Below are 23,116 nucleotides of genomic sequence, written 5' to 3'. Positions count from 1 at the left end.
CCCCTTTTGCTCTTCCATCATCTTGATCAATTGAGGAGCTAGCTCGGGCGGAGGTAAACCCATCTCGACAGTCCGCTTGGATTCTCAAGCGAACTGAAAGCAACGGTTAGTATCATGCGTACGTGACCGATGATAGGTACAGCATCGATTATTCCATAGCCCTGGTCAGGGAACGTGCACAGCAGCAACTCGAGGTGCGGGTCGGATTTCTGGCCCGGGGTGAAATGCAGGTCTGGCCTCCCAGGCTCGCGGCAAAGGTTGAGGGGGTGGTTGAGGTACCCTTCTTTCTTGCTTGTTGGCGGAGGGAAGTGGTCTTTCAGCTTTCCTCCGAGCTGCTTGCGCTTCTTCCACTTTAATGTAGGAGGCAGCTTTTTCCACCATCTCATCAAAATTCCGAGCAGAATTTTTGATAAGATCTCTGAAGAATTCTCCCTCTCCCTATCCGTGAGAGAAGGCGCTCATCAGAATCTCTGAAGTGGCAGTGGGGACGTCTTGAGCCACTTGATTAAAGCGGTTAATATAACTTCTTAAGGGCTCAGTCGACCCTTACTTCAGAGCGAAAAGACAATGATCTGTCTTCTGATACTTCTTGCTGCTAGCAAATTGGCGCAGAAAATCCGTTTTGAAGTCCAAAAAATAGGTAATGGACCCTTGAGGTAGCCCAACGAACCACTTTAAGGCCGAGCCCGCTAAAGTGTTCAAGAAAACTCTGCATTTGACAGCATCGTTGTATTGGTGCAGCAGGGCTGCATTTTTAATTTTCGCAAGTGCTCTTCCGGGTCCTTGCTCCCGTCATATTCTCCGATCGACGGAGCTTTGTAACCCTTAGGCAGTCTTTCATTTAAAATTCTGGCCGAGAAATGTACTTTCTCATCCGGATCCTCTGGGAATACCTCAGGTACGACAAAGGCCCTCCCCCTCTTCGAATCTCGCGGCAAGGAACTCTCAGCCATGGAGGCTTGAGGCTGCTCCTTCTTGAGGCTCTGGCTGATAATATCCCACGCCAGGCTCACGATAAGGATTTTGAGGAAATACCTCAGGCTGCTTTCTTTTAGAACCCCGATCTGAAACAGGAAGGGGCTCCTTGGAAGCCTCAACCGGAACTTGCCGCTGTCGTGAAACAGTTGCCTGCTTCTCGGAGGCTACCAACCTTTTGGCCTCCTTGAAGAGCTCATACTCTTCGGCGGTCATAGTGACATGAATACGGCCAGAATCCTCCATCGTCACGTTCCGGAACAGGTTGTTGTGTTCCCACAGACGGCGCCAAATTTGATCCCGTTCGGAAGCTGAGTCAGATGAAGGCGGGCCTTGTTGTGCAGAAAGTTGACAGAGAGTCTTTGAAGTGATGGATGAATCGGGTGCCCCCTTGGAAAGGTTCCCACGGGTGGTTGAGGAGAGGGGTGATCAGGACGATGACGCTGTCACTCTGCACACACTCAGACGAGTCCACCGGTCGTTAGAGACAAAAAACCAGGGAAAAAGTCCCCGGGTCAGGCCCTCCAACGCTCAAGTCAGGTACTTTTCCCCCATAAATCGTAGAAAAAAGGACGAAAAGTAAAGGACTAGTGAAAAATGACGAGTGAGCGTACCTGCATAAGGGACAAGACATCCCTTTTTATACTGCAACGAAGATTCCTGGGTCTGACGGGTGTCAGGGAATGTCGGCTGTCAGGCTTTGTCTGGCGGTGGTTGACACGTGGCTCTTCCTAATAGGCTAGCGACAAAACCGAAGGTGCATTGAGCCCCGACTGTTGGCATATTCCCTGACACCTTGATTATTCCCCCTGACAAGCGGTTACGATTCCTTGGCTGATTTGTCCTGTAGCGTCTGACCGATCCGAGATCTAGACTCGCCCTGCTTTTATATACTGTTGCCCTCAACTTGTATGTCCCGATCTGTGTTAAGCTCGTGCCCAGATCTGCCTTTGTCATCTGCTATCTCCGATCTGCACTCCGAGTCTGTATCCAGACCGGTGATCCTTGGCTTGGGTGTCCCGAACTGTACTATGGGTCTGGCTCCTGACCCGTATCTATCTGCTATTATCCAAGACATGTACGTCCCGACCTGCACGCTGAGTCTGGTTCCTGACCCGCATCTGTCTGCTGTTATTCAAGGCATGTACGTCCCGACCTGCATGCTGGGTCTGGTTCCGGACCCGCCTCTGTTTGTTGTTATCCAAGGCATGTACATCCCGACCTGCACGTTGGGTCTGGTTCCTAACCTGCATCTATGTGCTGTTATCCAAGGCATGTACGTCCCGACCTGCACGCTGGGTCTGGTTCCTGACCCGCATCTGTCTGCTGTTACCCAAGGCATGTACGTCCCGACCTGGTTCCTGACCCGCATCTGTCTGCTGTTATCCAAGGCATGTACGTCCTGACCTGCACGCTGGGTCTGGTTCCTGACCTGCATCTGTCTGCTGTTATCCAAGGCATGTACGCCCCGACCTGCACGCTGGGTCTGGTTCCGGACCCGCCTCTGTCTGCTGTTATCCAAGGCATGTACGTCCCGACCTGCACGCTGGGTCTGTAACCAGACCTTTACTCCTTGGCTTGAATGTCTTGACCTGCACGCTGGGTTTATTCCAGACTTGTTTGTTCGTAGTCCCTATCCTTAGCTATACTGGGCTCGTGGGCCCAGTTCTTGATCGCTGGTCCTGCTTATAATTCCCTCCTTCGACTACCTCGTCAGCTGCGACTTTGACTCCGGCCACGGAGGCTTGACTTCTAACCTTCTTGACCTCCACGTTAGATTGACTGCTGATCGTCCACGGAAGCTTAACTTCTGACCTTCGGGAGCTCCATGTCGGCTTGACTGTTGACCTGCCACGGAAGCTTGACTTCTGACCTTCTTGACCTCTGACCTTCTTGACCTCCACGTTAGATTGACTGTTGACCACCCACGGAGGCTCGATTTCTGACCTTCCGAACCTCCACGTCAGATCGACTGTTGACCTGCCGCGGAGGCTTGACTTCTGACCTTCCTACGGCTTTGACTCCATATCATCCTATCGACGTCATAAAATATACACCGTATCATCAGCTATTTAGAAACTCTTGTGTTGAAATGGAGTTAGTTTAGGAATCAGTGTGGTGTTGTCAAAATTATGCTCACTGTCTTATTGACAAAAAAAACTTGGGTGGTTAAAAAGCACTCCCAATCACCTTAAGTGATCTATTCAATATATCTGCTAATTAAATGAGCTTTAAGTGATTCCTAATAGCTATCTTTTCTTTGCCATGCCTGTAAAAAGATTGAGGATATATGGTCGGAGGGACAAGGGTATAACTTGAAGTTCCTGACAACTTGAGAAAATTCTTATTATTATACATTTTCATGTATCACCCATTTACAAATAAAAATACATTTATTTTAATATTATTATAGTAATTACGAAATAATTACTATACACTGTATAATAGTTATATTAAAATAAATTATTTTTCATTCTATTCATCTGGATTAAAGATACTATAAAGTACTCTTATATAAAAAATTATTAATTTGGACAAATATGATTAAAATTATTTAAAAAAATTTGAAAAAACATCCTAAAATTATTATACCACTACTAAGTGATTATTAGAATAGTTTACAATCAATTAATATCTACTACACTTGTTTAATGGCGTAGTAACTCTTAAAATTATCCTATTCGAATAATGGTTTAATTATTGCTATATTATTGTCCGCAATAATTTAATATTTTGAAAGTAATCTTAAAAGGTTAAATAATTTTAATTAAATTAATAAAAGGTTTTTTAATAAAAAAATATTTTATGTAATAATCTGTCGGACAGCACGTCCGTCGGACATGATGTTGTCCCAATAAATGCAGGACTTCTTGGTCCCTTATTGAATCATTGTTGCAGCTCAAATCACTTGAACAGCAACGGAGAAAGAAGGAGAATATGGAAATCCCTCTCCTGATTGTCTCACTGATCTTCCTCTTCTTTTCCTCTGCTCTCTCATCTTCTGTGGTCACCTATTTGCCTGGATTCCAAGGCTCCCTTCCCTTCTACTTAGAGACAGGGTCCGGATGTTGTTTCCCACAACCTTATCTTTGCTTTGATCCCCCATGAGCCTCTGCTCTCGTTGGTGCAGGTACGTGGAGGTGGACCAGGACCACGGCGGTGAGTTTTTCTACTACTTCATCGAGTCGGAGAACAATCCGGCAGAGGACCCCCTGCTCCTCTGGCTGACCGGCGGCCCCAGGTGCTCTGCCTTCAGCGGATTAGTCTTCGAAATCGGTGTGTGAATTTCCATGTTTGCTATGATTAGCTACTCTCGTTTCATAGTAGAAATCCACTCGCAGGCCCCCTGAAATTTGTGACAGCCGAGTACAACGGGAGCTTGCCAAGCTTGGTGTACCGTCTCTATTCCTGGACCAAGGTGACTTCTTCTTCTTCTTCTCCTCCTCGGCCTATTTAATTTGTTGAGTAATTTTACAAGGAAACATGGTGTATAATCTTAATCATGTTTGCACAAAAAATATTTACGCAGGTAGCCAACATTATTTTTTTAGATTCCCCATCGGGCTCTGGATTCTCGTACTGGACAAAAGAAGAAGAGAATGATTCATCTTGGGTTCAACAGGTTGATAAGTTTCTTGTACAGGTAGGAATGGTTACATATTCCTGGAGCAATTGCTTTAAGTATTTTAAAAATACAATCTTTCACTCGCTTTTTTCTTTTTCGACAGTGGTTTGTTGGGCACCCACAGTTCATCTCCAATCCCCTCTACATTGCTGGGGATTCATATGCTGGAAAAATTGTACCTATGGTGGCCAAAAGAATATTGGATGGTAACTCTACTTTTAATGTAAACTATTCATGAGAGTGTGAACTCTGAAGTGAGATCCATTTTCATTTACTGTAATCCAGGAATTGATGAAGGGAAAGAGCCACTACTTAACCTCCAGGTAAATTGCTAGAATTGATGGGCCATTGGCAATGAATGGAAAATACCTATTTAGGATCTTTTAATTGTTGTCATTTGATAGTATATGATAGAAAAAGTCTTTACTTATCATCAATGACTTTCAGGGTTACATTATTGGCAACCCAGCCACAGGTGGAAAAGTCGATAAGAATTCTAAAATATCTTATGCTCACAGCATGGGGATCATATCAGATGACTTCTTTGAGGTAATCTAAATCTCATTATTGATCAATTATGTCGAATTCAATAAAATGATCTCTAATATCACCTTACTTTCTAAACTTTCAGATGATACAAAAAAGTTGCAGCGGACAAGACTATCGAACTCCCACCACTTCACAATGCCAGATGTATCTTGACTCATTTAACAATGTGAGTCAATATAAACACTAACAATAAATCAACAATAACACGAACAATGAAATACATAAATGAAATGCTAACTGCTCTAAACAAGGGCAAAAGGGTTAAGGAAATTGAACAAGTCAAGCAATTAATGTAGTGAATGTACATAAGTAAGACCTAGTCAAGCAATGTCGTGAAAGTACATAAGCAATGTAGTCGACAAAACTGAACATGTCAAGACCTAGTCAAAGGAACCTGTTCGGCTACAAAACCACCCATCTAATTTTAGTTTGATCCCAACTTGAACCTACTATGAGTCAAATTAATTTTCATGCAACTATGATATTTATAACCATCAAACGAGCAAGAGGAAGATAAAAAAATACTTGTTTAGTAACAAAATATACAGGATAAAATTTATTTAATTATATATGATGATATAGTAGGGAATAGAACTCAATGGCATAGAAGAATCCATATAACTAACCCCACTTAGTATGATAAGTTTTGGTTGTTGTTATATGATATTTATCAACAAATCTAACATCCAAATATCCTCTAAAATTGAAAATAAACAATCCTAATAATCTATAATTATATTTACATAAATTGTTCCAAGTTTTCTAAAATATAACAAATATACTTCATGGACAGGTGTTCTTATCAGAAATTAATGAGGCACACATTCTAGAAGTGTATTGTCCTGAGTCTCGATTAAACCACCCACATAGTCTTGTGAGCACAACTTCTAGTAAACGAATTTTGAAGGAGAACCAAAACATTCTTGACCCTCCACCATTTCCCGATCTGAGTTGTCGAGTAAGGACTCAACTTTATTGGATGGTTGAATCTTTGGTTTCATTGTGCCAAACAAATTGATAATGTTTACTAATGACAGTGTTATGCTCATACTTTGGCTTATTATTGGGCTAATAGTAACATTGTGAGGAGGGCTCTCAACATCAGAAAGGTACGCTTTTCCCATTGTTTCAATCATTTGCAAACCTTGCAATATAGCTTGAAGTTAAAAGCCTCATGAATGACGTGTGTGATGTAAATATTGTTGAAGGGGACAATTAAAGAATGGGTAAGGTGTAATCGTCACTTACCTTACACAATAGAACTCAAGAGTAATATCAAGTATCATCTCAGCCTTTTGCAAAGAGGATACCGTGCTTTGGTTTACAGGTGATAAAATTAATATGAACATTATTTGTTGCTTTGTTAGACAACAGTTTGGTCATTGCCAAGTTTCTTCATTCCCAGTGGTGATCATGATCTAGTGGTACCTTTCTCGGGGACAAAACAATGGATAAAGTCCTTGAATTCTTCTATTGTGGAAGATTGGAGATCTTGGCATGTTGGTGGTCAAGTTGCTGGGTACGTCTTGTTTCAAGTGCTCAAAAGAAAGTCAATTATTTTGAGATTATTTTAATTAGTGTCCATCAAATCCCAATAGGTATACCATGACATATTCCAATAATTTGACATTTGCAACTGTGAAGGTAAGCTGGAAACATATATAATATTTTCCTATACTTAAACTATTTGAATAAGTTGTTATGTTATGTTCTAGCCAAATCCGTTGTTCTTATTATTTTCATATAGGGTGCTGGTCACACAGCTGCAGAGTACAAACCACAAGAATGTCTAGCTATGTTCACGAGATGGATTTCTGGTGCAACACTATGAGGTATTTGTCTTCCCTCTATCATGGAGTTCATCAAAATATGAAAAAGATCAAGGAAAACATTATTAATCTTTTCGGTAAAGATTACTCTATTATCATGGTGATTGTTATTTTATATTTGTTTTTGATAGAATATATTGATTTCCCTTCTATGGAGCTTTAAGTTTCTTTTTGACTAAAAACTAAGTTCAGATTGCTAAAATCTGGAGATTGTGTTTGTTCATATGGTGCAAGATTTGAACCTTAAAGTTTTTGCATATTCTGAGATTGTGATTGCTGAGATGCTTTGGCACAAAAATGTTGTTTGCATTTCTTATTTTGATCCAGGCTATTTAATTTAAAAACTCGTGTTGAAGTGGAGGAGTTAGTTGGGGAATCAGTATGGTGTTGCCAAAACTATGCTCACTGTCTTGTGGTGATCTTTTCTTAGCTATGCTTGCAGAAACATTAGGGATTTGTTGAAGAGACAAAAGTACAACATTAGAGAAGAAGGAATGTATCATAGAGGTGCACCAGAAAATCCACTTTGTGATCCCAATAAGACATTCTTGTACTGTGGAGCTATGTGGCCAAGGCCCTACATTAAGAACATAAACAATTAATTTGACATAAACATAACCTAGCTAATAATTTATTTTAATAAATAATGAAAAGAAACACATCATATTTATTTTTCATCTCACCTTTATAGTTGCAAGTGTTAAATTATTGGAATATGTCATCGTATACCTATTGAAATTGGATGAAGAGCAATTAGAAAGATGTTAGAATAGTTGAGTTTCTTGTAAAAATAGTTATTACAAGCCTCAATCTCACCGTGCAACTTTGACCACTAGCATATCAAGGCTTCTAATCATCCACAATAGGGAGAATTGATGTAAGATAGGATAGTAATTATCATGCAGGCTGACGATAAGAAGGGGTTTGAGAAGAAGGCAAGAATAGATAACTGATGTCCTCTAATTTTTTTTCAAAAAAAGGAAATGTTATTTAATGTTCAAGGAATAGCTAAACGGACATGTATATAGGCTCTAAACTTTAAAACACAAAGAAAAGGAAAGAAATCATAACATATACACCTCAATTCCTAACTTGTAAAGAAATGAAAAGATTTTAATAGAAAGAAAAAATTTCTTAACATACTTACAATCCTAAAATCTCTAAATGAACTCAAAATCTATTAAATATAATAGATAGAAATGATGAAAAATACATAAAATACCAAAAATATCTTAAATATTAAAAAAATATAAAAAATAATAATAAACATCTATGAATCCTCTTGCATCAGTCTTCCCGGATTGAAAAAAACTCGTCCTCGAGTTTAGAGAAATATCATGTGATAACCCAGGTGGAAGATTATTTAGTACCAAATTGGCAAAATCTACTAGTAACTGTTGTCTCCTAATGAGTATTATAGACAATCGTAAAGGACTTAAACTTGTGGTTCAGTTTCTTGATTTGTTATAGGTAAATTCTGCTTGAGCTAATGTCAAACCCCATTGCTTCGGCTTAGCTGTGAAAATAAACTTTTCAAACATTTGTGCAACTCTCTCAAGGACGATCTGTAGGAAAGGCCTTCTTACATATACAGTTTGCTCCTCCATGTTAGAGAAAACTGAAAAAGTGAAATATGAATCATCCCATTCCTCTAGTGTAGAATGAACCAGAGTTTCATCTAGAAGTAATGTAGGACAACTAGATGGAACAACCCAAATATCATGAAAAGATCTGAAATCTAACTGTGCATTAAAGCAATCTATTTTGCCAAAAGCACAAAAATAATTCAAGTCAGATTCTTGATGAGTTTCTAAAAACAAGCAGGTGTCATGAGAACTCATGATTTCTCAGTTCGATTCATTATTGTGAATACCACTGGATTCTATTGCCTTATCAAGGAATGGAAGCGTCACATATTTTTCTACCACATCGATTAGTCTGCAAGAATTAAAGCTCATAATTTTGGAAAGAGACATTAGCAAATCCCATGCTACTATCAACTGGTAAAGAAGAAAAAGTTTCTAAGCAAATCTCCAATAAACTGCAAGCTTGATAATCAGATAACCCATTGTTCTCATCGTCTTCATCAACAACCAGATTAGGCAATTCATGATTTCCATATTTATCTCCCTTGCAATGATTAGTCAGCTTTACCAGAGAACTAGCATCCTTAAAATTGTGCAAGAAAAACATGCCTTGTTCGGGCAGTAGCAATGTTGATGGTGAACCTGAAGTTTCAGAACATCAAATAGATGTCATTGTTTCAATGGGCAAAAGATCAAGTGGCAATGAAGACACATTCCCAAATTTAGTAGATGCTCCATCAGAATCTGTTATCCCTTCAATAGTTTCAGCCATCACTTGATTCACTTCAGAGTCTCCATCTGTTACAAAAATGTCAACTTCAATGCTTCCAAACCTCTCTTCTACAGGGCAGTCTCTTATGTTCTTGAGGAATGCTCTGTGTATCATGAGTAGTATTTTGAACTTGTGATGCTTTCCCTTGAATGATAACTGAATTCCGAGTGGCTAAAATCAATACACTTTCCTTCTCTGTAATCTCCCAAACATCCGAATTAGAAGCCACAAACCTTCTCTCTTCTGCTTCAACATCATCAATGCCTCTCTGAAGAGGTGCACGTAGGTTAGATACCGCTCGCTGGTTGGACTGCTCCTCCATTCCCTGCCTTTGTCTCTACTTCTGCTTCTGCTTCTGCTTCAATGCCTCTCTCTACTTTGGAACTGATCTGAACGTGGCTCTTAGAGAAGGGAAGTCTTCAGCCTTCAAGATCACAGCTTTCTCCAAAAACCCTTGTGCAGATGCAACATTCTGCGGTTGACCACCTGGACGAGCACCGGGTGGCATGTTACTGCATGCCCATCAATTGTGATGGCTGATCTCCCCAACTGAGTCTGGACTCTAATGTGGTCGTCCTCTGGCACAGAAGGATGGTGGAATTGATGGCTTGCTCCAGCCTAAAACCGAAGAGCCAGTGCGTGAACTGAGCCCTAGGCTTCCATGGCTACCAGTGGAACCTGAAGAAGCTGGATTGAGGAGCTCATATTCCCTTCTCAGAGAGGACAGATTCAAGGGGGATGAAACATCAAGCTCCTTCTGCTTGTCTTTACCGAGAACAAATTGACGAGGGATCTAGGTATCGATCAGTTCAACTGAGACCAACCAATCCTCCTTTAAATCATGAATCCATCTAGGTCATCGTCGAAGCCATCGTCCTCCATGGCAAAATCTAATTATCTCTGAACGAACTTTAATTGTAACCAAAGGGAGAAAAAAAGACTTTTCATTTTTTTCAACTTCTCCCAATCCTTGATCTTAACCTTACCTTGTCGGTCTCGTGAGTGTCACAAGTGCTTCCACCACACTGATGCTTGACCCTTGAGTCTGATGGCAATCAGCTTCACCTTCATTCAATCTAGAACTTTCTTATAGTTGAAGATACACTTCACTTCGTTGATCCAATTAATAAAGGATTATCCTTGTAACGTACCAAAAAATTCAGGCAAATCAATCCAAAAACTAAGGTCTCCATAAGGCTCCTCCTGACCACGACATTCTCAGTATGTAGCTCGATGGTGATGTGGGTGTTATATTTGAGAGATGTCCTAAAGTAATCAACTTATATATTGTATTATTTATTAGATAAATAAATGTCTATTTGAGTATATATTCTCTATGTATATAGTATTGATCTTAGTCTCCACAGAATGCCTAGTTGGCTAGAAGGTGGTAGACACCCTACAATAGGGCAAGAGTTCAATTCTTGACGGGTGCATGCCCTTGGAGAAAAAAACCCTTCCCGCTCCCTAGCCAATGCGGTAGTTGACTATAAGTTGACCCTGTAAGTTTCTTCCTTTCACATAACCTAGAGACAAGCTGTGAGAGTCGCCTAGGGTGAGCCTAATTGCCTTTTTACTATATTGATATTGATCTTAAACTCAATTAATAAAATTCATAATACAATACATAACATGAGAAAAATTGTGATTGTATCACAATTAGTGGAAATCTCTCCATGTGTAATTATGTACTTATTAAAATATTCCCTAATCGATGGATTGATGAGATTGGACATCATTATTTCTGTAAGACTAGCATATGTTATACTCCTTGGTTTATCCAAACAGTCAATTTTCACTGGCTGGATATATTCGGATGTTCAGAGTTAAAATATGGATGCTGGTTAAAGGTAACTAGTTCATTAAATATGTAACGGCCGTAAATTTTCTTCGTCCAAAAAGAACAAAAAGAAATAGAAGAAGAGAAAAAAATAAAAATATATTTATGAATGGACCGGGATAAGATTTGAACCCAAGACCTCTTAGTTGAGATTGATTTAAGTAGCCATTAGGTGGTGGCAAAACATCATATGAACAATATGAAATAATTCATGATATGTAGATTATGTGTGAAGAGATGCTTCAACTTCCACTTAGTATAAAAGGGGATGGATGAGATCAAAACCTAATTTTTATTTCCTCTTCTCCTCTAGCCGAAATTCCTCCTTCCTCCTTTCAAGTTTCGGCCAAGAACCCTAGGGCTCCATGTCTTAAGGCTTTTCAAGGGGAGAATCTAAGGGGAGGGTCTCTCCCAAAGAGGTAGTTTGTGCGAGGAAGGGTGTCTTAGAGATTAAAGCGTGCAAGAGAAGATTGTCTTTCCTACACCTTATAATAGTAAGATCTAGCGAAAAGAAGTAAGTACTACTCACCTACAGTATAAGTTGCTTCGAAGATACATTTTGTAATGTCTTTTATGCATGATTTAGAAGATACATGTTGAGATATGCTTTAGACATGTTAATAAAGATGCATGTCATGTTATGTAAGATGCCCTCTAAAGTTTTGGGGATTAAGAGCATATGTAGGGAATCTTGAATTTGCTTCCCATTTAGTTTTGAGGGTAAGAAGCAGATTCAAGTGCCCTAAAATGCTTCCTTATAAGTGTGAGGGGATTTAAGCGTGCATAAGGTGTTTGCTTAAATGACAAGCAAGTGCAAGTACAAGAAAGCAATAGTTAAAAGAAAGTATTTTACTTTAGAAAGAAATGTACTGGACACAAGATCCATGGGTGGGCTCCTAGATCGCCCCTAGGCTCTTAGACCGCCTAGTAGTACCTTAATGAGTTCGGGATTAGCTACCTCGGATCTTATTAAGGATGCGCGCAAAGTGATACAATGTCGGGCCCAAAGCATGTTGTTTACTATTTTCACTAGTTATGTAATATAAAGATTTCAAAATTCATTTGTTGTCTTAGTGGAAGCCTCCTAAGTTTGAGAACTCGAGTTATAAAGTGCAGCATTGATGAACTCTATAATATGCCAAGATTCCTATTTTCATTATATTACTAGCATGGTTTGAGTTGATGTTTTGCATGATCAACCTATTTAAAAATGCATGCCATGTATCTAATTCTGATTTATGTGTTTTAGCGTGAATTACGGTCAAGTGTAAGTTTTGTGCTTTCCGCAAGCAATTTTTTTTAAAAAAGAAACATGTTCTCTTTAAATGCATTTTTTTGTGAGTAGATGGTACTTACTAAGCATTCGCTTATAGATTTGCATTTCCTTGTACTGCAGATAAAGGTAAAGGAAAGCTCGAGTAGGAGGAAGCGGCAGGAGCAGTGTTGTGTGTGTGTGTGACGAAACAATGGAAGAAGATCTGGGAACTTGTGAATGTTTGGACCATGTTAGAACTAATGCTAAAGTATTTTTTTTTCTCTCCTTTCCGCTTTACCTGAAACACTATCTCTAGTTGTTTAGGATGAATTTATCGATTTGGTAGTAGTGGGAGTGGCAATGATATGTATAAAAGGGAAGAACAAACCTTTGGTAGAGTGGGGTGTGACATCCGCACGGCCCGTGTCACGGTCGTGTGGATTCACACGGCCCCCTACTTCCTGCTCTCAACCAAGGTGACATGACTGTGTGAATTCACACGGTCGTGTATCTCTTCTTCTCGGCCAAGGGGACACGGCCGTGTGAATTCACACGGCCGTGTCACCTTGGCCGAGGAGAAGAAGTGCACGACCCATAGAAATTCATCTGGCAACACATCATATGTCGGTTCGGAATTCTACGTCGGCTCGTCTCTAACAATGGGAGGCAGTTCACTGGACAACATCTCAGAGAATGGTGCGAAGGTTATGAGATCCAGCAGGCCTTCACCTCCGTAGCTTATCCCCAAAGCAACGGACAAGCTGAAGTTGCCAATTGGGAGATTCTGCGAATTCTTCGAGTTCAGCTCGACCACGTCGGAGGTAGCTGGGCAGACGAGCTTCCGGGCGTGCTATGGGGGCAGAGCAGTATAGCGAGGTCAACGTCGAGCGGAGACTCGAAAGGAAGGGACGGGAGTGACGTCATTCCACTTCGTTTATGGGGGCAGAGCAGTCGTCCCTGTTGAAGTCAGAATTGAGTCCGACCGTCTGCAGCAGTATAGCGAGGTCAACGTCGAGCGGAGACTCCTGGAACTGGACTTGGTGGACGAAGCGCGCGCCAAAGCAGTCGTCCGACTGACAGCCTACCGACAGAGGATGTGACAGAACTACAACAGGCGAGTAATACCTAGGTCTTTTCAGGTCTGCGACTTCGTGTGGAAGAAGGTGAAACCAGTCGAGGATGTCACCAAGCTGGAGGCCCCTTGGGCCGGACCCTTCAAAGTCGTGGGAAATCTTCGGTCGGGAGCTTATTACCTTGAGGATGAGGACGGACGGAGGCTAGAGCATCCCTAGAGTGCAAACCACCTCCAGTCGTACCGAGCTGGGTGAAAGGTGCGCTGATGTAATTTATATCATGTAATCTTCATTTTTTCTGTGTCCTTCGGCTGCAGGATTAAAATCTAAAGCAAAGGTTTACAAAGTTATCACCAAGTGGCCAACCCGCTCTGAAGATCGTCAAGCAGCGACGTTAAATCCTAAAGTCGAACGGCGACTATAAATATCCGCTCTGAAGATCGTCGAGCGGCGACGTTAAACCCTAGAGTCGAACGACGACTATAAATATCCGCTCTAAAGATCATTGAGCGGCGACGTTAAATCCTAGAGTCGAACGGCGACTATAAATATCCGCTCTGAAGACCGTCAAGCAGCAACGTTAAACCCTAGAGTCGAACGGTGACTATAAATATCTATTCTGAAGACCGTCGAGCGGCGACGTTAAACCCTAGAGTCAAACAGCGACTATAAATATCCATTCTGAATACCGTCGAGCGACGACGTTAAATCCTAGAGTTGAACGACGACTATAAATATCCGCTCTGAAGGCTGTCGAGCGGCGATGTTAAACCATAGAGTCGAATTATGACTGTAAATATCTGTTCTAAAGACCGTCAAGCGACAACGTTAAACCCTAGAGTCGAACGATGATTATAAATATCCGTTCTGAAGACCGTCGAGCGACGACGTTAGACACTAGAGTAGAACGACGACTATAAATATCCATTCTGAAGACCATCGAGCGGCGACGTTAAACCCTAGAGTCGAACAACGACTATAAATATCTGTTCTGAAGATCGTCGAGTGGCGACGTTAAACCCTAGAGTCAAACGACGACTATAAATATCCGTTCTAAAGACCATCGAGCGGCGACGTTAAACCCTAGAGTCGAACGACGACTATAAATATCTATTCTGAAGACCATCGAGCGACGACGTTAAACCCTAGAGTCGAACGGCGACTATAAATATCCGTTCTGAAGACCGTCGAGCGGTGACGTTAAACCCTAGAGTCGGAGCGGCGACTATAAAAGCCTCACCTTGAAGATCGTCGAGCGGCGACGTTAAACCCTAGAGTCGGAGCGGTGACTATAAAAACCCCGCCTTGAAGACCGTCGAGTGGCGACATTAAACCCTAGAGTTGGAGCGGCGACTATAAAAACCCCGCCTTGAAGACCGTCGAGCGGCGACATTAAACCCTAAAGTCGGAGCGGCAACTATAAAAACCCCGCCTTGAAGACCGTTGAGTGGCGACGTTAAACCCTAGAGTCAGAGCGGTGACTATAAAATCCCAGCCTTGAAGACCGTCGAGCGGCGACGTTAAACCCTAGAGTCGGAGCGGTGACTATAAAAATCCCCGCCTTGAAGACCGTCAAGCAGTGACGTGAAACCCCGGCCTTAGAAAATCGTCTAGCGTAGACGCTAAAATTAAAGTCGAGCGGCGACTATAAACCCCAGAGGTATGATCCTAAGCGAATATTTCAATAATAGCATGGGTGTCACGGCCGATCGGGACTACACAACCAAATACTTAGCAAACAAACAACATATGAAAAAGACGCAAAGGGATTTCATTAATAGACGCTACCGAACGGCAAGAATATAGTTAAGGCTTACAAAAAAAGGCTTGCAAAAAACACTATCGGCTCTTCGCTCACTTAATACAATCAAAGGCCTCGTCAGGAATTCCCTCAAGAAGTTGGACTCGATCGACATCCCGATCGGAGAAAGCTTCAAGGAGGTGGTCGTTTGCCTTCAGTTGGACGAGCATGGCGTCGATGGCCAGTTCGAATGAATGGACAATACGATTGGTCACCTTCTCCAAAAATGGCTTCGAGCAGAGGTATTGATGTTTCATGGCGGTAAAGCGAACCGGCTCGGCCTCCTGGTAGGTCTTCAGAGCAGCACATGAAGCCTCCAATTCTTCTTCAAGGCGCTTCACTTGGCCTTGAAGTTCAGTCTCCTTTGCCGAACGGCTCTCCCGCTCGGCCGATAAGGAGTCCTTTGCTTCCTTCAGATCTTCGGCCAACTGTCGGGCCTCTTTGTTCTTTTCTTCTAGATCGGCGATGACGCGTCGTTTCCTTGTAGAAGTCATATCGAATTTCCGGTCATAAGTCTTCAATTGAGCCTCGATCTGACTCAGCCTACTGGCCTGCTCGGCCGATTTCTGTTGCACCTCCGCCAGAAGTTGTTGGCCCTCTCCAGCTCGGCTTTCAGCCGAGCGGATGATGGTCCCTGGGAGGAAGAGCCTTCTCCAGAAATTTTGAGCTTCTTCAGCTCATCCTCCACCTATGCCAGTCGTTGGCACATGGCGATGTTCTCCACCTAGTACTGTGAACAAATATTAGTGTCAATCAGAGATAATTTATGAAGTGATAACTGAAAGTACTAACCCCGGTGGACATCTCCAAATGGCTGTCAGCCAGCGCGCCCGGAGGTTTCAGGGCTGCTCGCGCCCTCGCCTCTTCCCAGATATGGGCGAGCCGACCTTTGATGTAGACGTGGTGCTGAGGAGAACTGGGGTAGTCACCCGGTGCTAGAAGATCCTCTATTGGGAGGTGAAGCGTGGCAGTAATGGATCGTCGTCCGACCGGTGCTGACTGAGCGGAAGCAGATGGGCCGGAGGTTTGAGCGGAAGGAACCGGTAGAATGGCGGACTGCGTCACCTTCTGTCTAGTCGGCGGTAAGGAGGTAATCGGCTGAACGGGGAGTGGCTCCTGCAGCTCAGCCACGGACGAGGTCCGATCGGAGGAAGTAACCTCCACTGTTGTGGGAGTTGTAGGTGGGACACCTCCCTTCGCAGAGGTTTGGACAGCCGAAGTGGCAGACCGAGTAGGCGCGTCCGTTTGGCACCTCTTACGGGTGAGTGGCACGTCGTCGCCTAAAGAACCCGAACCTTCAGTAGGAAGGACGGGCAACGCCTCTCGGACCGCTCCGGGGTCAGTTGCCCCTCCCACGCTAGGCGTCCGCTCGGTGGTCCCTTCACTTGTAGTTGCAGTTTCCCCAGCCGTGCCCTCTTGCGAGTCGACCGGGGTCAAACCCAGTCACTCCATTTCCTTAGCAGCAGCTGCCTCTATTTCAGCCTGCATAGCCTTCATTATACCGGCCGCTCGGGCACGCATTATAATGTCAGCTGCAAAAGAAGAACAGAATCAGTTAGACTTAAAGGAAGAAAGTTAAAGAAATTTTATACCTAGACTGCTCGGGAGCTTCACTCGGCTCGGACTCAGTCCGAAGATGTACATTACGCCCTCTGGCAGCAGTTTGTGAATGTTGAACTTTAGCCCGACCAACATATTAGCAGCGTGAAGGTAATCTGGCTGAGTCTTATACCTCTTCAGCTCGGGCGGAGGTGGCAGGGCGGTCTGCCATTGAGTGCGGAAGTGTGGCTGCTCGGGGAGTATCAGATAAAAAAAGTACTCCTTCCAGTGTTTCTTGGAGGAAGGCATCTTGTCAAAGAAGACTAGGCCGATGCGAGATTGAAATAAGTAGGTGCCTAGCTCGGATTGTTTGGGGTAGTAGAAGTAATGGAAGACCCGAGGGGTTAGCGGGATGTCGTGCACTTTAAATAGCACGACTACACCACATAACAAGCGGAAGGAATTGGGGACGAGCTGGGCGAGCGGGATTTGAAAAAAATTACAAACTTCGGGTATGAACGGATGGATGGGAAATCGGAGACTGGCCACGAACTGGTCTCGAAAGAAACAAATAGTATCAGTTGGCGGGTTGTGTGGCCGATTGGACGGTCTGGCCAGGACAATCTCGTGGTCGGGCGGGAGGTCAAAAGCGTTGATGAGGTGCGTCGCGTTGCCCGCATCAAACCTGGTCTCCATGGTGGTATACCAGAGACCAGGGGTCGGATCGACTAGCTGGGAGGAACTGGCCATAAGCGAGAAACAGAAAAACAGAGAGAGTCGCTGAGGGAATTGCCAGAAAAATAAAGAAGATGATCACTGGACAGAACGACGGCACATCGAAAAATGCTAAAAGGCGAGAAAGAAAGATAATGGGACAGAACTCAAATCTTTCAAGAGAATGGAGCGCCGAAGGAAAGAGTCGGGGATCGCCAGAGCACTGAACGTAAACAATCGCCGGAGCACTGAACGCAAACGATTGCCAGAGCACACGAACATGAAGGCAACAGCGATGGAGCAGAAGTCAGCAAGGCGGATTTATAAAGATAGGGCCCAGCTGAACGGAGTCGTCTGATCTAGGGCACAGGAATAGGAGCGCACATCCGACCGTTGAATTCGAACTGCCAAACGTCACATCAGCAACTGTCACCTCGGACGTGTGGCGACTGCGCCAACGACACGTGGCGTCATCCCATAGGGCAGCATTTAAAGGGTGCGTGCTCGGCCTTAATGGAGGTGATTTACGTGCATCACGAGAAGATGCAGACGGCGTCAGCATTAGCTGACCAGCTCACACCCCTTCAAAGGCGGTAAGGAAAAGTATCCAAAATATCCAAGTAAAAAGGCACGAAGCATCAACCAGGGGAGAAAGATCAGTCATACGGAGACCGAGCGGGATCCCACCCATCTATTAGCCGACCGGCCAACCGTTCACCAAGCTACTTGTCCAGTCAGTCAGACTTTCAGCCTCCTTCGACTAGACTTGAAGGAGAGGCGTGTGATCCGGTGGTAAAGTGGGGCCCGCCCGACAGGGGGTCAAAGTGGTCAACACCTGGCAGATGTCTGACCGGGCGAATTACCTTCCTGAGCAGCAGGGAGAATAGCCGACCCGGCATCTCGACAGCTTGGCCTAACGCCGAATTTCTGACGCTCATAAAGTAAGGAGAGACGAAGGCCGAGTGGCTATCCCGCTCGGCTAACAGCGGACGCGGCATCAACCCAGCAGTCAAATCACTGGCTAAGCGAACAGCCGAATCGGTCCGACCTTGGTGTCGCCTGGAGGGTGTTAGCCGAGCAGTTCATCCGCTCGGGCCGGGAAAGGCGTTAGCTGAGCGGTCACTCCGCTCGGCCCGGTAAATGACAAAGGGAGCAATTGGCAATATCTCCCTAGGAACCAGTGTCGCCGACAAGGGGCATGGTTGGCGGCATGGTCAGACAGAGAATCATACGGTAGAAACTTCCACTGGCACGTCAGAGATATGCTCGTACTACTAAGGTATGACGTCAGACACGCTTTTCTGACACATCCCTTCTAGGTATGCTTTGAGGAGCGTGCATGCCTCGTGGAGCGTGCACGCGCCTCTGGGGAGCCCTATATAAGGACTCCCAAACTTCGACGGAGGTATGCTCACTTTATTACTATAGCTACAGTTCTCGTTTCTTCTTTGCTCTACTTCTTTTCCACCGGAGATTTGACCTAAGCGTCGGAGGGTCATCGCCGGGAACCCCTTCCCAGCTCGGCACTATGTTTGCAGCTTCACGGCGGCGAGGGATCTACGTCTTCGGAGTCTTCGACCAGTCAATAGGAGCGCCACGTCCCCAGCGCCCATCGACTCAGCTCTTGGACAGGATCATCACTATTTCTAATTCTGGAGCAATATGTCTTTCCTGAGTAATATATCCTTCCTTGGGCAATCTTTCCTGAGTAATATATTTTTACTAAGCAACATATCATTCCGGAATAATTTTTCCTGAGTGATCCTGTCCAGAATCTGAGTCAGACGGACCGCCGAGTGAGGTGGATGGAATGTTGACCGAGTCACGATGTCCCTGAAGGGGGTATGCTGAGATGACTTCTATATTGACCAAGTCATCAAAAGTCCTCTAGTCAACGCTACCTGCAGCCAGCGACCGGGTCCCCCCTGTCTTTGGTACCTCGAGACTCGAGGCAGATCCACCGAATATATAAGTAACAGACTAATACTGGAATAATAAAATAAATGAAGAGTGAGTACGGTAACGTACCCTGGCCCAGGGGGGCACCCTCGGATGGGATGTTGCTCGAGTTATTGTGGCCCTGAAGAGTGGATGACTCCGAGCGGGATGAAGAACTGAATCTGATGATCTGGAGCCGATCGTGACCTGGATCCGGAAGACGACATACAGACTGAGACCTAGCAGCAACACGTAGATCAGAATATGACATCGGCGCATAGACCGAGATAGAATATCGACACGCAAATCAAGCGGTATAGCAGCACGCAGACCAAGAAATACTAGTGGCACATAGACCGGGAGGTACTAACGGCACGTAGACCCGGGATAATAACAGGTCGTGCGTCGAAATACAACAACACATAAAGCTGGAACAAGGCAACGACACGAAGGCCGGACCACAACGGGAACGGAATACAATCAAATCAGTGACAGCGATAATAGTGGATGGCTCAGTGTTAGGGGACCCGCCGAATCAGTATTGAGGAGGCTGCGCTTGGCCACCGAAGACCGAGGGAGAGGGAGGTAGCACGGAGGTGGCGCTTGGGCTACTAGCATGCGGAGGGAGGCTGTGCGGAGAAGGGGGAAGCGCGGCTATGGCAGTGGACTGCAGTGCGTGGAGGCTGCCGGCAAAGGGGGTTGTGATGCACGTTACGAGCCGACAAAGGAAGCTGCGACTCTCAGAGAAGGAGAAGAGGGATAGGCAGCATCTGCGTGCTCAGCGAGAGAGGCAGGCCTGCCCGGTGGCGACGCTGCAAGGAGGAGAGGAGCGTCGGCGAGGAGCTGAGCGTGAGGTAGAGAGGCGCGTCCTCCTCTCCCCTGTATTAGCGACGGAAGAACGAAGAAGGCGACGACGAGGGGGAGTTCATGGTGCTCGTGAGCAGGAAGAGGAGGAAAAGGAGTCTAGCGACATGCGTCGAGCTTCACGCATGAGAGCGAGGAGTCCTCGTTGGCCTCGGAGGCAGCTCCGACGAGATGAGGAAACGAAGAGGAGCGGCGGCGAATCGATCCCGTGGTGGTGTCGCGAGGAGGAGAGGGAAAGGAGATGGAAGAACCGTCCGATGGCTGCGTTGCGAGGAGGAGAGGGAGAGGAGATTGCCACGAGAGAGAGGGAGGGCAGTTGGCGGCGGAAGCGAAAACAAAGCCCTCCCTTTGCTACAGTGTTCTCCCCTTAAAACCCTACCTCCTCCATTTCCTAAATTGCCCCTCCCTTTTCCCTTAATTCCTCCCCTCCCCTAAACTATATCCACATCACAAGCCTCCCCTTCAAGTCTAGTCGAAGGAGGCGCGAGTCCGACAGACTAGACCCAACCAAACTAAGAACAAAATCCCTCCTGCATGCAGAGTTTGATCATCGTGTCGGGCGGGCAATCGGTTGAATGCTAAATGAGAGACCGAGCAATACAGAGCAAGCGATCGATTGGAGGCCGAGCGGAATATCGAACGATATCGAGCAGACGGTCGAGCGATGCTAAGCAAAGTGATCGGGCGATTATGTACATGCCAAGCGAGAAGTAAAACACTAGTGTCGATCGGGCGATAGGGCGACTACCGAGTGGATCAAGAGACGATGGGCGAGTGGTATCAAACGCATGACCGAGAAAATGTCGGTCGAGTGAGAGTAAACGCGATCGAGAAAAATGTCGACCGAGAGACAGTAAATCACGACCGGGCCAAAGAGAGACTGATGGACTAGCAAACCTATGAGCGCGACCGAGCAAGTGTCGACTGAGCGATAGTAAATCGCGATCGGACCATCGAATAAGGCCGACCTGGATTAAAAAATGCTGAGCGGATCAAAAGGTGAGGGGCAAGTGGTGTCGAGCGCGCAATTGACCGACAATAAATCACGACGAGGCGATCGAAAAAATGTCGACCGAGCGATAATAAATCATGACCGGGCAATAAGAGAATGAGGGACGAGCAGAACCATAAGCGTAACCAAGAAAAATATTGATCGAGTGTCAATAAATTGCAACCACGCAATTAAGAGAATGATGGCCGAGCAGAGTCGTGAGTGCGATCAAGAAAAATACTAACCGAGCGTCAATAAATCGTGACAGAGCAATAAAGAGAATGATGGGCGAGTAGAGCCGTGAGTACGACCAAGAAAATGTTGGCCGAGCGCCAGATGCGGGGTAATGCGATGAGGGAGATGCGAGGGATGAGTTTTGGGCAAAGCGGCAAGTGAGGTAGGAGCGGTGAGTGTCGGGCATAGCGGTGACTGAGACGCGAATGGTGGGTGCCGAGCAGAGCAGCAAGTAAGTCGCGAACGATGAGTGCCGGATAGAGCGGCAAGTGGAGTGAATGTGATGAGTGCTAAGCAAAGCGACAAGTGAGCGGTGAGTGCCGACCGAGCAAAGGCGGTGAGCGAAACACGCATGATGAGTGTCGGGCATAGCGGCGAGTAAAGTGAGTATGACGAGTGCTAGGCAGAGCCGTGAGTGAGCGGTGAGCGCCGACCGAGAGGTCGTTGGGCGTGAGAGCATGCTCACTTATAACTCGCACTGGGGCGAAGGTCTGGAACACCGACCGGGAGGTCGTTGGGCGTGAGAGCATGCTCACTTATAACTTGCACTGTGGTGAAAGTCTAGAACACCGACCGGGAGGTCGTTGGGCGTGAGAGCATGCTCACTTATAACTCGCACTGGGGCGAGACTCTGGAAGCGTGAGAGCATGCTCACTTATAACTCGCAATGGGGTGAAAGTCTGGAAACGTGAGAGCATGCTCACTTATAACTCGCACTGGGGTGAGAGTATGGAAGCGTGAGAGCATGCTCACTTATAACTCGTACTGGGGCGAGAGTCTAGGACACCGACCGGGAGGTTGTTGGACGTGAGCATTCTCACTTATAACTCACACTGGGGCGAGAGTCTGGAACACCGACAGGGAGGTCATTTGCACGTGAGAGCATGCTCACTTATAACTCACACTGGGGCGAGAGTCTGGAATCCTGACCGGAAGGTGATCCAGAGGCCTGATCAGTACTCGATCTAGAGACCTGACCAGAATTGATCTGGAGGTCTGACCAAGACTTGATCTGGAGACCTGACCCGGAAACAATCTGAAGACCTGACAAAGAAGCAATCTAGAGGCCTGACCAGGAATTGATCTGGAAGCTCGACCGAGAATTGGTTTGGAAGCCTGACTGAAAATTGGTCTAGAAGCCCGACCGAGAATTGATCTGAAAGCCCGACCGAGAATCGGTCTGGAAGCCCGATCGAGAATTGGTCTGGAAGCCTGATCGAGAATTGGTCTGGAAGCTCACCCGAGAGATCGTTAGCGATACTCCGATCCGAGACCGGTGGTGATACTCTGGTCCGAGACCAGTGGTGATAGTTCGACCCTGAACGGGGGAGGATAAGCTTTGAAGCCTATAAAAGTGGAGCTCGTAGCAATATGAGGGGACAGAGCCTTTATCATACTTGATGACGAAGTGATGTCAACCAGCTGGCTCGAATTTCAAATGTCTATACAGTCAGTGAGAGAAATAGTGTCGATCCCTTGACTCCCAAATGTCTGCGAAGTCAGGGAGAGAATAATCTGAACCTCGACCATC

General features: G+C 45.3%; 1 protein-coding gene across 6 annotated transcripts; it reads left to right on the top strand.

The window, feature by feature from the left end:
• The first annotated feature begins 3,864 nt into the window (after positions 1–3,864).
• LOC122006115 (serine carboxypeptidase-like 18) lies at positions 3,865–12,716 on the top strand. 6 transcript variants are annotated; one of them, XM_042561475.1, is made up of 15 exons: positions 3,865–4,034; positions 4,106–4,251; positions 4,317–4,393; positions 4,505–4,618; positions 4,704–4,806; positions 4,886–4,923; positions 5,048–5,149; positions 5,232–5,315; positions 5,943–6,107; positions 6,187–6,258; positions 6,358–6,476; positions 6,555–6,668; positions 6,748–6,793; positions 6,897–6,981; positions 12,573–12,716. In XM_042561475.1, the coding sequence occupies exons 1-14, from the start codon at positions 3,913–3,915 to the stop codon at positions 6,978–6,980; spliced, it is 1,386 nt and encodes a 461-aa protein (XP_042417409.1). In that variant the 5' UTR covers positions 3,865–3,912; the 3' UTR covers position 6,981; positions 12,573–12,716. The 6 variants fall into 6 exon arrangements, with proteins under 6 accessions (XP_042417409.1, XP_042417411.1, XP_042417412.1 ...); XM_042561477.1 differs by lacking the exon at positions 6,748–6,793; XM_042561478.1 differs by lacking the exon at positions 12,573–12,716 and having other exon boundaries at positions 4,106–4,134; positions 6,897–7,237.
• Positions 12,717–23,116: the final 10,400 nt, after the last annotated feature.

Source organism: Zingiber officinale, chromosome 7B (genome assembly GCF_018446385.1).
Source record: "Zingiber officinale cultivar Zhangliang chromosome 7B, Zo_v1.1, whole genome shotgun sequence".
NCBI lineage: Eukaryota > Viridiplantae > Streptophyta > Magnoliopsida > Zingiberales > Zingiberaceae > Zingiber > Zingiber officinale.
This window is presented reverse-complemented; position numbering and strand designations above follow the sequence as displayed.